Raw genomic sequence first — 16111 nt, 5'->3', positions numbered from 1 at the left:
TTGGCTTTTTCTTATTTCTTTAACTTTCTTAAAAGTTGTATTACAAATTGTTGAAAAAATTGTATAATATTAAGTCATAGCACTCAATTCTAATTTTTTTCTCCGCTTTAGAAGTACAATATTACTATACAAAGGTTTCAACCCCCGAAACTCCATTAATTACATTCTACATATTTTAATACGCTGACCGTTATTTTCGCTAATTCTCAAAAACGATATACAACGTCAATGACTTCTTTAAATTATAATAATATTGAATACATAGATATTACAAGTTAAAAGCAAACAAAAATGTATTAAATATTAATATAATCCGACATTTAATAATAAGATGTTTTTTTAATTTTTTTTTAGTTTTTCCGGATAATCCGTCGAAGCCTAATTTGACTATAGCATCACTCTACATACATGTTGTAATTTACAGAAGTATCCATAATGCACACGTTCAGTATTACACTGTATTTTAGGATACTAAAATTCTAGTTTTAGAGCATGTTACGGTTGACATGCAGCATGCTAAGTATTGTTCAAGTCATACTTATTTTTTTTAAAGAGTAGTTTTTGAGGGTACCTTTGACTCTAAAATTCAAACAGCAACCTCTACGTATTGGTGATCGACGGGACTTTATTGAATCCTAATGAGAAGTCCACTGCCTCCTCAAAATAACAACAATCATTACACTTTTCGAACTTCAACTTTGACAAGCTTCAAGTCTCGAAAGTTATTGGGATCGATTAATATGGATTTTTCCTATTACCCAATAAATATTTTAAAAAATAACTATGGTACATCTACAAAGTGTTTCATGGGGTTTACTACTTAAAAAACACCTTATTTGTTTTCTTTTTTAAATTATGTTTTATATAAATAGATTATAGACTTCAATTTTTGTTAAAAGAAAAGTGGATGGCAGGAGCGAACTAACATAGCCTCGGGGCCCAGCGAAACATTCTTAAATAGTATTACGATGGCCCTTCCCGGTTTTGAAACTAAAATAAGATTATTGTAACAATGATTTCTCTGTGGAAAAACGTTTTACTTTTTTGTAATCATATTTAAACTCTTATTCGCATAGTATAAAAAAAACGACACTACTTACAAAATTATACAAAATCCAAAAAACAATGTCTTGGTATATTTTATTAAAAACAAATTTTAGGTTAAATGTTGCGTCTATTGTAGGGTAATTTATTTTAAAAAAATGCAATACAATATGGTGTCTTTATTTTTAACATAGAAATACGATTTACTTTTATACATTTAAAAAAATACATTATGAACATAATTTTTACATAATAAATATTTTCTATAATTTTTTATAACGTATAATATATCTTATTATATCTAATATATAAACTCTATAAGTTTCAAATATAGCAAACTGCGGTTTTATTATTTTATTTTTGTCAAATTATAAAAATTCTACATTTGATGTTTTAACAAAAGAAATAATAAAATAACATTTTTTTACAAGTATAGGAGCTACTTTTATATTTTAAATATTATAATGTACACATTTTAATAAAACATTTCTAACTACATCAAATTTTGAACCCTGAATACGATCCGTAAAATTTTAGTTACCAAAATACTAAATCCTTAAACATTTGTATTACCTACATTTAAGGTTTATTTTAAATAAACGTATGTACAAGTACAACGATTATATTATGCTGTGTTAAGCTTGGCAATAGGCATTAACTATGTTTAATCCATCTGATTTCTATGGACATATAAATATAACGGGGAAAGAACTTGGTAATACATAGCAGATAGCATAACGTTAATATCGAAAAAGCAGAGATTTTATTTAAAGTTTCTGCGACCGTGCATTGTATTTTTGTGCTGCATCGCGTCGCTTTGCCTTATTAATTTAAATTATTATTTTATTGTGAACTTCTAGGTTTAAAAATTTAAACAAAATTACATTTTTTTAAACAAAATCTATACAAATTAACAGATATATTCATTATAATATATACATTTGTACCTACTTAATATTGTCTACACTGGTAATGAGATATGCTATTTGATACTTGTTATTTATGGGAGATTTTAAAATGATTTTTAATCTAATCTGGTAACACTAATTTAGTTGGCGCTACTTGCAACAGCAACTGAACAAACACAGTCCATCTATCTAAAAACAAAAAAATATTTGAAGAATCTGTTTTTCTGTAATTTTATTCTATTTAAAAAAAAATTGGGTTTTCTTATAAAATAACCATAATGTCACTTAACATTTTTGGTTTTATAAAATAATTTTGAAATGTTTCAATAATGTTGCGTTCTTATTTCAAGTACAGAATTTTTTTTTCGCATGTCAAAATTATTTTTTATGTTATTTGAAAACCCAACTTAAAACCACGGCCTCGGTAGCGCAGTAGGCAGCGCGTAAGTCTCATAATCTTAAGGTCGTGAGTTCGATCCTCACCCGGGGCAGTAACTTTTGCTTTTTTTTGTCAACTGACTGTCAATTGCAAGACATCTATTATTTTTTAATTCTTTATAATATGTGTAAGGATATGTACTTATATTTAATTATAATTGCGTGAAAAATTATTTTTTATGTTAATTAATAAGAAAAAAGTATTATTTGACAAACATTTTTTCTTTTCCAATAGCATTTTTTTTTGTTTAAGAAAATGAATGTTTGACGATAAACCCATTATTCTCCGTTAGGTTCTTAGTGGCAATGAATATATTTTTCGATTGACATATCCATTTGTAAGAGGATTTTTCAGCCAATATCGTGGGGTAATACCTATAAGTTTGTTTACACAATTTGTTTTTTAAGTTAAAACGTTTTAACAATATTTTTAAAAAATATTTAAAAAAACCGACATTAATTGGTTAAAATAATATTATACACTTACCAACAACGTTGAACTTATATCCCATGTGTACAAAAGGTACGTAAAATATCATTCCAGCTAACATAAATAATACTGAATATAAGTATTCGATCTGAGGTTTATCGATTATCGGAGCCACTACCAAGTAAATTGAAATGATGAATATTATTATCGGAATGATTATGGGAACCTAAAAAAGAAATGGTTAATTAAAAATAGTGGCAGTAGCAGAAGATATTATATGCCTTATATTGGCGCAACTAGAAGGAGGTTAGGGAAGTCGAAGCCATTTAATAACCTTTTAAGTTCCCGCATAATTTCAATAAATATTTAAAACGTAACTTGGGTGCTATTCCTGATTGATTTCTGACAAATTTTAAAAGCCCAAAGGAGTTTGGAAGGATTTTAACTTCTCTAGCCTCCTCTTCAGTTGCGCCAATGTACCTTGTACGGCCTAGGAACATCAGGTCTCGTGCGACGCATCACGAGTAACGCTAGCATTGCACTACCGTAAAAAATCCAAGCCGTGAAGCTAAAAAAGTCAATTAGCGAATTTATCGTACCGGAAACCACCATCATAATTGTTATAATAGCCTGAAAATGAAAACTTCAATTTTAAATTAGGTAACAATAGATTTAAATATTAATTCTACATTTAGAGAACTGAATAAGTTAGTAACTGATTAGGTGTTAAGTAATAAGTACTTACACTAAGAGCTTGTAATAATTAATAACTGAAAAATTAGACACTTACGTGAAATATAATGCTCGGCATTGGCGTAAGCTTCTTTATGTGAATATACGACAACACATTCATTAAGTGACCTTCTCTGCTAGCTGCAAAGCACAGTCTTCCGGCGGCGAACAATGTACCATTAGCTGAACCGAACGTTGATATCATAATAGACAAAGGGATCACCCAAGCTATAGACCCAAGTGCTCTGATACCAAATGTCTATAAAAACAACGTTTAATTAAATACCTTTCAAGCATGTTAGGCTAACATAATTGTGTAGGTATAGGTACAGACCACTGCAACAGCTTCATTACGCACTATTTCGTCTGGTGACATAATAGTAAGATATGCCACATTAACCAATAAGTAACATATAGTTACCAGTGGTATACTAATGTATATTGCTCTTGGAATGTTTCTGAAAAATAATATTTTTTCAAGGAATTTTATTTAAGTTTGTTATTAATATTCTTAATGTGCATTATTACTTCGAAGGGTTTTTTATTTCCTCGGTAACATAGTTAAGGTTATTCCAACCGTCGTATGCCCATAAACCTGAGTAGAAAGCCGTTGCCACATCGCCTAAGCTTGAGGTAGTGTTTTCAAAATAGTTTTTGAAGTGTTCTGTATGCCCTTGGAATATTTTTTGTACTCCTCCAGCGACAACTACTAAAACGGCAACCAATTTGGCAGCGGTAAAAGCGTTTTGAACACCAGTCGCGAGATTAACACTATAGCAGTTGATGTAAGTAATCACCACTATAACAACAAGTTTTTAATTATTTTAATAATTAAATTAATATGGTAAATTATAATTAAATCATTCATCGCCATAAATAGAATTAATTACTTTCAAAAATAACTTAAGTATTTAATCGACCATTTTTTGTATAGGTTCTTCTCATTTCTTAATGTTTCTGTTCACAACAATAATTAAATAAATTGGATATTTCTAAATTTAATGTACTGTTAAGAGTATTGTACTTAAAAGATAAAATAATAATCATAAATCCTCAAACCATATATAATACTAACTGAGAAAATTTTAAATGTGAAAAATTGTTAAATAAAGTGGTTAAAAAAATCCTACTATTTTCTTTTACTAATAATAGATTTAATTTAACAATTGTATTGTTATCATAATAGTAGTTTTATAACCTTGTCCTACCCAAATAAAAGAAGCTAAATATTTTCTCACGGAAAAATATGAACCTTTAGAGTAAATATGCGACTAATATATATATATATGCTATATTATACAAATATACACTCCCTCCCTCTCAATCTCCGGAAAAATTTAGTCAACTTAACTACCCAAGTACATACAAACTCTCATTATAGTACATAGTAATCATCAAAAATCATATAGAATGTGTATGTAAATACTTAACAAAGTACGAGATAACTCGTGGATGGCGTCTTTGGCAATAACGCAAACCACGAGTTGTCTCGTAGTTGGCAGTCAACGTGTTAAAAAATAGTTTTTCTTTCGGCAACATGTTTTTCTAACACAAATTTTAGTTACGTACGGTAAAAGTAGCAAAAAATATTTTCTTTGTTATTCGATAAAAAAAAATATCACAATTTATCCGTTTACTCACATATTGATAGAATAGCAACAATTTTTACTACCAAATCAGAAGAACCGCATTCATCAGCGAATGCTTCAACTGCATATTTGGCGAAGCTTAAACAAATGATAGCTACTTGCGATGGTTTGAGTATCAATGTGGATATCCAAGAAAACAAAAATGCAGGCATCGGCCCAAATGCGTCCATTAGATAAGCATATTCAGCTCCGGAACTCGGGTTCATTGTTCCCAATTCAGCATATGCCAATGCTCCTAAAGAAATACAATTATTTGTCTTTCATATTTTTTTAGTAATTTTTTTTTTTAAGTCGTATATTTTCTGGCATCGACCACTTCCGTCGGTATTTGTTGGTCCAATTCTATTATAGTTCATACCTAAAATTCGTACATTTGTTTGACAAATGACGAACTCGCACTCAGGTAAAAATATAACGAGAAAGATATATTATAAAAATAGAAATTGCTTCGGCCGTTAGTTTTTAACAACTAAATAACTTAATTTAGATTTGTACCTACCCAAAAGTGACATTGCGCCGCACGCTGCCCATATAACGAAACTTAAGCCTATTGACCCGGTCCTTATTAACAATCCAGTCGGAGAAACGAATATACCAGAACCTATAAAGTACAATATATTTAAATATCTTATTTCATTATTTTTATAAAAAGCCATATTAAAATAGTTGTTAAATATATTTTATATTTTTAGTCGACAACTAAAGCTATAGTTACATACAAATTTAAGTTGTCATTAACTACATAGAATAAGGAACAAAACATTTTAAATACTAATAAATATTATCTAATTAATTACCTAATTGTATGCTTAATACATTCAATTAACCCAAATAAATATAGTTTTAAAATATTTAAAAAATATCAAACTATAGAATATCAAAAGATAGAATGATCAAAAATCGATTTACAATCGTTAATAATATTTTAAAACGTTTTTGGTCTAGATTATTTAATAATTAATTTTTAATTTACCAATCATAGTGCCAACTATTAGAGCAACCCCACTGAGGAGTCCCACCCGTCTCTCGAGGTAAAGAGTGTCACCCTTAGTTGAGAACTTCCTCGCCAACATGTTTTTGCCATTGCTAACAATTTCGCATCCATCGCCATCGTCTTCGACAGTCGATTCGTTGTTGTGTCCTTTACAAAGGTTATGGTTAATATTTTATTGGAGGTAAATATATATATAAATGGGACATTCTGAGTCAAACAACGCGGTCATCAGCCCGACCTCCTCAATATTTGTCGAAGATTTTTTTTTGAACTTCTTTTGGTCTAGTTTAAGACTATACATGTTTTGAAATTTTTATTACTCATATTTATCACATAAAATAGAGGTTTTTTAAGTTATTTTTCACGAAAAAAACGATTTCGACTAGTTTTAAAATTCTGAAATTTGTATCATAAAATCAGAGACTCAAATCAAATCTATTCGTCTAATAACGGGAATAGGCCTAGATTTATTAATTTTTTTTCTCCAAATCTGATAGCAAAAATGTATAATTTTAGTTTTTTATTTTAAAAAATATAACATGTTGGTAAAATTTGATTTTTTTTACATAATTTGGGAGTTAAAAATGAAAAATGTGTCTTACGAATATAATTAAAAATTAAATTATACATTTTTTTCCGACTTTGAAAAAAAAATGTTATTACTAAAAAAAATAGAAATAAATCTCGACCCACTCCCGTTATTAGACGAAAAGATTTGATTAAGTCTCTGATTTTATGATAAAAATTTCAGAAATTTAAAACTGGTCAATATCGATTTTTTTTGTTGAAAAATAACTTTAAAACCTCTATTTTTGGAGCAAAAATTGGTGATAAAAATTTCAAAAAAATAAATCTTATATTAGCCCAAAAGAAGTTAAAAAAAAAAATTCAAACAAATTTGAGGTCAGGCTGATGACAGCGTGGTTTGACTCAGAATGACCCATCTATTATATATATATTTCATACACTTAACTTAATTAATAATGAAATATTTCAATTTATTATGAGTTAAAATTATGACAGGTTTATAATAAAACCTAACATTGAGCTATTAACGCAATTGATTTTACGTCTAAGTTAAACCCCTGTTAACTTCCGCTTTTTCGACAATTAATCAAAAATATATAAAAAAAACTATAACACAGCGAGTACAATATACTTGTACATAAAAACTAAGAATAAGTATATTTTACTATGGTTATAAATTGCAGCCCCTGTGTACGGATATCGCTATTTGTTTAAGGTAATAACGTATTATACAATTGTCATGTTTATGTAAAAATAATGAACTAAAAATGCGAGTACAGTCGAGATCGAATATGATTAATACTTTAATTTATTCAACAAAAAATAAAATAATAAATAAAATGTATAACGAAGTAATTTTTTTTTTATCGTATTGACAGTATTTTTTTTCGTATGTATAAAGTAGTTTTATTAAGGGTCGATGAATAATGTTTATTCAAATTGATTGTTTTTTTTTGTTGAGTGTGCCTGTGTATGAACATATTGTTAAAGAAGCACTGACCTTTATATTATCGTCTTATATATTAAATGCCACAGTAAAAAACTTTATAAATAACATTTATTACATTACATCTAAGGATAATCCTGTACGTTTAGTATATATAGTCTATGTAATTATTTCTTTTTAGGTCTAACATACAAATATACAAACGTTTGTCTTTTAATGTCCAACCGTTTATTAGTTTGTTTTTTTAATTTTAAACTTAATACAAAAAAATAAAATGGAATTTTTACATTGAGAAAATAGTATACAAATTATACTGTATTATTGATTGGTAAGGTAAGGTTGGTCTATCAATAGCTACATATTCATATTATTAACAAACGCCTGAATTTATTGTCTGTCAATCAAATACTTCTGTAATCAATAGTTATTATTCTAGATTTGTTCTATTGAGGAACAAAAGAAACGGTTTCAAACACATTCAAACATTTTTAGTAGTAATGTATGAACTGTTAATTTAAAAATAATACGTTTGTTAAACTTATTACGCAATAAACTATTCACAAAATAGAACTATTTTAATTTCAAAAGATATTGTAAAATTTATAAATCATAATATCCAATAGGCTAAAAAATTGGTTGACATGAAATTTTAATATTACAATTGTGTATTGCCCAATGCTCACAGTACAGTACATTTCCTATGCACGTAATTATAATATTTTGTATTATCATTCGACCACAAATTGCAAAACAACGATAGGCGATTCTATTTGGTGCAAAACTACTTCTCAGAATGAAAACGTTCTTATAAAAATGATGTTTAATACTTTTGGAATGAAAATGTTTTAATTATGTAAACTGAGTTTTTATGTTGATTTATATATTTTACGAATTTGGAATTATATACATGTTATAGTTTCTGTGTATGTAGAAAGCACTAATAAAAAACTGCTGACTAGGTCAAACTTTCAATTGATTTTCCGAATTTTTGAAAAAAATGAGATTTAACTATTTTTGTTCTGATGCGTCAATTTACTACACACCCTCCCTCTAGATCAAGCCCTAATTACGCCGCTATACCCGCGCACATTAGGCGTTTAACGGATTAAGACATTTTTTTTAGATTAATCGTTAGTAGTTAAAAAAAAAGACTAAAAATTATATATCCGCTCGAGGTGAACTGCAGCTATTTTGCCAGAGGTAAGCATGTATCAATGATACTTTGATACAAAAAAATGTATCAGGTTACAATAAAACAAGTTGATGCATATTAATTATACTAATGTAATTAGTTAGGTACTACATAATGATAATGTATGTTATGTTTATTAATATTATATTACAGATTACTTATAATAAAGTGTATAAATGTAAAATATCAGGAAAATTTGATGTTGTTGACAAAATTACAGTTAGTGTTTATTATAATTCTTTAACAGTATATGTATCATTTATTTTAAGTGCGACCGCAATATTGATACTTGATAAATTCATTAAAGTATTATACAATTGATATTGGATGCACTTATCATTATACATATTAACACGTTGATGGACACTCATAATTTTTGAAATTTCCAATACTGAATAGTTCGCCCAATAGTCGAGTTTCCTTTATCATCTGATACCATTGAAAAGATTACTGCTATAGCTGTAATACCATAACATGAATTTTTCATATTACTACTATAGCACTAATGCCACCAAAATATAATATTACTGCTATAGCAGTAATGACCATCAATGTGAAATTTTGATATTGATATATTTATTAAGTAATTTAACTTGTATCGTTGTATCAAAAATATCAGTGCTCACCTCTGACTACTTATTAAATTATATTAATTTCTTAGATATTATAGTTATACTGACCATGTGATGATGGATTTCGTAGCATTTCAAGTTGGTTGCAAAAGCGACAGTGGCCGATTCGGCGTTACCCGTGCGACCAGACATGACACACTGGCAACCACAGACGGATCGACGGTGGCAGAAGGTCACACGCGCGCGTTCTGTTCGGGCGGCAAATTTCTCCGTTATCGACACATGCGCCATGCTCAGCCTCCTTTGGCGTCGCCGTACAAGATCCCAACATCGTTCAGGAAAAGCTAAAGTAGGTATAGTACACGGGATTTTTTTAACAGTAAAGTATAGAAGTACACTTACACAGCCCTTAGAAAACGACAAGCTAATCGCATTAATTAATTGCGTATTATATGCTACTTGAACGCACGAATAAATTTTAAACGAGTGTCCCCTGTCATTGTTATCCCGAAGTAGTATGCCAAAGTAAGTTGTAGCCAAAGATTATTGACCGGTTTAAAAAAGCTTTGGCGGGGGAAGGTGGCTATAGGGGCGAATGGAAAACGGTTTAATAAAAACAAAGCGTTAACGGTATTCTATATACAGCAATAGCATATTGCTCTAAAGATTATTATATAAATAAAAAAATATCCCCCATCCCCAAGAGAGAAACAACAGGCTATTAAAAAAAACAAATTATCTTTAATAGAATTGTATAAAGCATGTAATGTAAAGCGGACTTCGCAAATTAAGTTGTAATGCAGTGTTTTTTGAAGCACAATTTATCTTTGTTAATTATTTTACAAGATACAATTTAAAATATAGTATCCATATGCAATTACTTTTTAAAAAGACACCATTATCATATTAATTTTTAATAATATTAAAGCATCCTTAGTGTTAAGCACTTTTAGTAAGCATGAATTTTAACTTAGATGTGAAAACTATGAGGTATTGATTTTAAAATAATTTATATTTTTATTTACTTATCCACGAATTGATCAGTGGCGTATTTCAAATATTGTGTCTAATTACAAGTCGCAATAGAAATAGAATGACGATTTTAATTCCATAACCATTAATGAATGGAATAAGTGTAGAGCACATTGCAACAAGTTGCAAGATCATGATCACATTAAAGAGTGGTTACGGTATGAAATCTTACAACCGATAAATAATAAGTCATTACAATCAAGCCTATAGGATCCAGCACCAGCCAAGCTTTTAGTTATTAACCTTCCTCCAGCTATGTTCATTTTTAATCTGTAAAGCTATGATGTCAACTTTATTAGCAGTATAAACTATATAGTATAAATTGTTTTTTGGTAAACGATGTTTGGACCAATCACAGTACTTTAATCTTCTTCTTCTCGTGTCCAGTTAAAATTGCCAAAAATCACAGTTAGTTATAAAATAGGTAACATATATATAAATCAATAAACAAATAAGTAGGGGGCATGGTAAGAGCCTGCTCGTGGCGCCCCTGCATAGTTGTCTGACCTAACCTCTAGATCAGATTAACGAACTAATCTTACCAACACCGGTGCGAATTATGCCAATACCACAGTACTTTAATAAGGTTTATGGACTAATAAAGTTTTGTACAGCCTAGGAAGAATACTTTAACGAAATAATTTTCTATATTACTTCTAATTTGCAATATAATTATTAATTTAAAATATAATATAACTTAGTATAAAACAAAAAATACAAAAATTCTTTACCTAATACATTGGTTGCAGGTATAGAAATTGGGTAGTATGTTTAAATGTAAAAATGAATTATAATATGATAAAAATATATTATGGAGAAATTATGAAGGCGGCTACGAAATAAGGTCAAACATAGAACTTATTATTCTATTTAACGATTCCAATATAGTGGCCATACTCAAGAGCCAGAGATTAAGGTGGGTCGGAGGCGTATGGAGAGCAGAGGGCCAACTTATACGGACTGTCACTAGATGGAAACCTAATTAAAGTCGACAAAGGGGAAGACCAATGACAATGGTGGGAAGATCGAGTCAAAGATCTTAGAATATTGAGAGTGCTGAATGGAGAAGAGACAGGCAGACTGGCAGCACATAGAGAAACGTGGAGATAGATTGTAAAAGCGACAATGGGTCTAAATGCCTAAAATAAATAAAAATATATATAATATATTTTTTTATACAAATATTATGTATTTATTGTTTTGTGATGATTTGGATTGTTTACTATTCATTTTTTATACAGTTTTGTTATATATACCCTGTTTGTTTTGTAGTACATTATTTTTATTTGTGTTTCCTATCGTTTTCGTCATAATGTTTGTTTAAACGACCTACAGCTGTATGCCGTACTCTGTAAGTATAGTCACATTAATACATACATATTTTAGTATCAATATTTAGATTTAATGGTTTAAGCAGTTATTATTACAATCAACTTTAAATGCTTTTTCGTCGTGGGAGGGTCAATCGAGTAATATTTTATGACCATTCACCACGCATGATTACTATTCTGTCACACAATGGTGTACGTTATTACATTGTAGTGTGTTACTGCTGTAATAGATACACGTGAATGTCGAAGCTCTTCTTTATGTGCACCTACAATAAATAAAATAAATAATTTCTTTTCGAGAGTTCTTTGCGCCATGAAGCTATATAAGCCTCTGCAAATATCTGGCTATTTCTTGGGTGTATTCCCGTGCATTGAAAACAATCGGTTTCGGGTCCATTGGATAGGAGTCATTTTGAAAGTAGTGTTTAAATTCCTATATTGGAACATAACATTTAATATATTTGAGAGGTCGCTTAAAGTAATATCAATCAGACCGACAATTAAGAGCCAAAAGTTTACACCGCGAGTATTAAATATCGACACACTTTACGCGTACATGCTTTTTAGCGAAATATTGGCTGCATTAGTGTGTCAGTTGCAATTTTTTAGGCCATCGGTGTATCGCGTTGTCAATGATTGTTTCTTCCAACTTTGCCGTTTAGACGACATTTTGGTTTTCGAACAGTATTTTGCGGCATTTTCCGTGGTCATATTGTGCCTCTACGAATTAGCCATGTACTTTGTATTGATCAACAAGTTAGTATCTTTAATACATATTTACATGTACTCGTGTGCGGTTCTCGCTATAATAACTGTTATTCTTTTCGATTTTTAAATTACAGCAGAAGCTATCGCCCTTATAAATACTTTTGGTTACACGTGCCGTTGTCGAATTTCACTTGCATTGTGCTGGAACAGTTGTTCTATTTGATGTGCATTTCGCTGTACCTCCGCCTTGGGAAACTGCACAAGGAGATCAAAAATCTGGTACACAAAGCCAAGTACCCGCGATGGAAATGCTGGATGACCTCGACCGCAGGTGGACCCACACGGCTTGGCATACCCACGTTTAGCGCATCCGACATTCGAGATCTACGGACGATTCATCGATCCTGCATGGAAATGTTCAAACGCATTAATCACATATTTCAGTTTCCGGTTTTGCTATGCTTGGTCGACAGTACTTTCCGGATAGTCGTCTTCCTCTACGGTATAGCTTTCGACGTGACTATTGTGGTTTGGGGGAAAAAAGGTCAAATTGATTACGAAAACATGGTGATATACGGAGGATATATTTCCACTCGGGTAATCAGAGTAATCTACTTGCACGTCTGCGAATACTACGTAACGAAAAATGTAAGATTTTATGTGACGTCATTATTTTATTATAAACAGTAAATCGATTTCAGGATCTAGAAGATTAAAAGAACATCGCCGTGCCATTTTTCGCAATTATTTTTTGGTTTTCACTAAATTAAAAAAAATACAAAAATAGTTAATTTTTTTAAATTAAAGTAATGACTATAATTTTAAAGTTTTCGAAAAAAACCACTTCTAGGGGACACAATTCCCGTAATTTCAAAAAGCTAAGAAAATATTTTTTATTTAAATTTTTGGAAAAGTACCGAGAAAACGAAAGATTATTTTCTTAGAAAATGATTATTAACGAAGGCTGTGATATTGTGATCAAATAGTTAACTATCAATAAAGCACATACCCCCAATACTAAAAAATATACATAATAATTTGAGCTCTATAATGAGTTCTGCAAACAATTTTCTAAAAGCAACTCAAGTAACTAGTATACGTGACTTAATTCTTAAATTAGGTCCCATAATCTATTATATATATTGTATATACAATATCTAATATACATATATTATATATTGTTAAAATAATGTCATCAAACTCGGTTTAGGAAATCAATAAAGTTTTGTGCAACCTATCACATACGTTTTTTTAAAGGATAGTATACCTAACAAAGGTTATAAAGGATAATTTTTTTATACATAAAGCATTAAATTATTTGGTATTTTCGACAATTATTTTGTTTTTATTACTATTTTTATTACTATTTTTATGTTTCTTTTTTTTGTTATGGCATCCTCGGATTTTAGAGAAAAAAATTAAGACACTCGTAATGGCTTATTATTAACGACATTGGTCGAGTCCGAGGCCTTGGATCCGTGCTCCCTCCCTAAATCTAGCTCTGACTGAACTCATTAATTAAGCATATATAGATTGAAAACCCCAGGTACTTTATCACTTCATAATCTATGGGGTTCAAAGTAAATGAGAATCCCTTAATGGTATCTTTGTATTGTAAATTGTGTGGTTAAAACCGAATACTACATGAAAGCGTTGTAATGTTTATATAATTAGTACTATAAATACGTTAATATCAATATGTTTGTACATTGCAGATACTACCTATTAGTTTATCTCTAAGTAATCTGGCTTTGGTTTTGAATCCTATTACTCGACGAAGAATAATGCCTGAGGTAACAGTATAAGATACATAGTGCAAATAATGTGGTACATAAAGCATTTTTTTAAGGGGGGTGGGTTTGTATGATAAAATTGTTATACACCTATATAGTGACATCAATACAACTTTATTTGTGAAAGTGGTTTCTGTTTTTAGGCGGGGAAAGGCGTAAACTTTAAAGTACCTTAATTATACTAATTAATTGGCCTGATCTCATCGAAATGTCTAGTTTCATTCGTGTTAACAGTTTACCGGTAAAACCATTTGAGTCGGGAGACCTACTATACTGCAGTTTTATTACAGCATAAATGTTAAAATATTTGTTACACAAATTATGTATTAAGTTAGTTTTTTATGTAGCCAGATAATAAGGAATGGCTAATCGATTTAATAAAACACCTATTAAACAAAATTTGACTATGAAATTTTACATTAGATTTCATTTAGGCAAATGCATAAAAAATATGCACTTTTTAGTATGTATCAATATTTTAAAAAAATGAAACTTTTTTCTTTTTCAGATAATTATTTTTCAAAAACAACTAAAAGCAATAAAATCGCAATTCAACATATATAGCTTAGTGAATGTGAATATAGCGTTATTATATGCCGTATGTATTTATTGTGTACAACAATTATTTAATAGGCACGGTATACATAATGGTACTTTGTTATGTACAGGAATTCGGAACCGTTATAGCTTATACGGCATTTATGCTCCAATTTTTTGCACTTGAAACAGTTCCTATTCCAAGTAATTCAACAATTACAAACCTAAATGAATGATGTTTACTTCATATATTATATTTGTTTCTTGTTATAATATTAAACATTTATACTTTTATATTTTTAATTATACTATTTATTAAAATTTATACCTAATATACTCGTTATAATATTTAACATTTATTAATCTAGTTTTTAACTACATAAAACTATTCATACAAACTACAAAGCATCTCGTCGGGTACACACACGTCTTGTCTAAACGAATAGCCGAAATCTGACTTATATACTATACTAGCTGTTCCCGGCGTTGAATTTCGAAAAATATGTGTTTTACACTAATATCGGTAATTTGTTATTATTTTTACACGTTATTTATACATACATATAGTTATTTTATTCTTGTGCCAATAAAATAAATGGTTATACATCAACATGGATATTACAGGAAATATCCAGTGCCGTAACTACAGCTTAAACCACCCAGATTCCTACTGCAGTACTACAGGTTCACCAGACATATTTGGCTACCCTAGACCTTGGAGATGTCCCAGAACCGGAACTCGCCCCAGTTTAGTGTTTACAAATATTTGTTACTGTTTTCTCGATTTTTAGGTCTTGCCGTGTATACCAGGTGGTGGTTAGTTTAGGCAATATTAGCCTATACGGTATACCACAACATAAATGTTTTTATATGAAGTTATGTCAGTATTGGGCTAGGCCCTGAGACCACAGCGGCTCATATAAGTAATAAATTATGTATAGCTAAAAAAATCATAACTCACCTTATACATTTATATTATTTTATTTTTATAATAACATGAATGTTATTTCAAACATATTAATTACTAAATAATTTAACATGGGTAGGACCTATAACCATACTTGAAAACACATATTATTATTTTTATTAATTATTGTATAACAAAAAAGTAATTATGACAAATTATTTTTTCTTGAAATTTGTTCGTCGAATATCTGATTGAAGATATTAGATAAAGAAGAGATTCAAAATTCATTGAGTGAGCACGTACAACTTTGATACTTAATATGGCTAAGCATGTGAGGCGTCCTTCAGTAATCTACTGAATAATTTTTTTT

The 16111-nt window shown here is 29.7% G+C and overlaps 2 protein-coding genes and 1 non-coding gene across 4 annotated transcripts; 2 read left to right on the top strand and 1 right to left on the bottom strand.

The window, feature by feature from the left end:
* Window positions 1-1485: 1485 nt before the first annotated feature.
* LOC126833126 (b(0,+)-type amino acid transporter 1) lies at window positions 1486-9632 on the bottom strand. Of its 2 annotated transcripts, XR_007684891.1 has the most exons (11): window positions 9542-9632; window positions 6175-6342; window positions 5701-5802; window positions 5194-5436; window positions 4081-4351; window positions 3887-4010; window positions 3611-3811; window positions 3301-3450; window positions 2878-3046; window positions 2607-2765; window positions 2040-2141 (listed from the first exon to the last, which is right to left on the bottom strand). XR_007684891.1 is itself a non-coding variant. In XM_050564285.1 (10 exons), exons 1-10 carry the CDS (start codon window positions 9564-9566, stop codon window positions 2074-2076), a joined length of 1521 nt encoding a protein of 506 aa, XP_050420242.1. In that variant the 5' UTR covers window positions 9567-9632; the 3' UTR covers window positions 1486-2073. The 2 variants fall into 2 exon arrangements, 1 of the variants encoding a protein (XP_050420242.1); XM_050564285.1 differs by lacking the exon at window positions 2607-2765 and having other exon boundaries at window positions 1486-2141.
* Window positions 2371-2443, top strand: Trnam-cau (transfer RNA methionine (anticodon CAU)). The gene has a single exon. It is a non-coding gene; the product is annotated as a tRNA-Met (tRNA).
* A 2351-nt stretch (window positions 9633-11983) lies between the features above and the next one.
* LOC126835790 (uncharacterized) lies at window positions 11984-15070 on the top strand. Its single transcript, XM_050568614.1, has 6 exons — window positions 11984-11988; window positions 12364-12552; window positions 12645-13152; window positions 14220-14297; window positions 14806-14895; window positions 14966-15070. Exons 1-6 carry the CDS (start codon window positions 11984-11986, stop codon window positions 15068-15070), a joined length of 975 nt encoding a protein of 324 aa, XP_050424571.1.
* The last annotated feature ends 1041 nt before the right edge of the window (window positions 15071-16111 follow it).

This window comes from Adelges cooleyi, unplaced genomic scaffold (assembly GCF_023614345.1).
Source record: "Adelges cooleyi isolate 19-005CV unplaced genomic scaffold, UGA_ACOO_1.1 ACOO_flye_CR_arks_rails_tigmint_CR_PRNA_1, whole genome shotgun sequence".
NCBI classification, from domain to species: Eukaryota; Metazoa; Arthropoda; class Insecta; order Hemiptera; family Adelgidae; genus Adelges; species Adelges cooleyi.
Note: the sequence above shows the minus strand (reverse complement) of the source record. Positions and strands in the feature narration are given on the sequence as shown.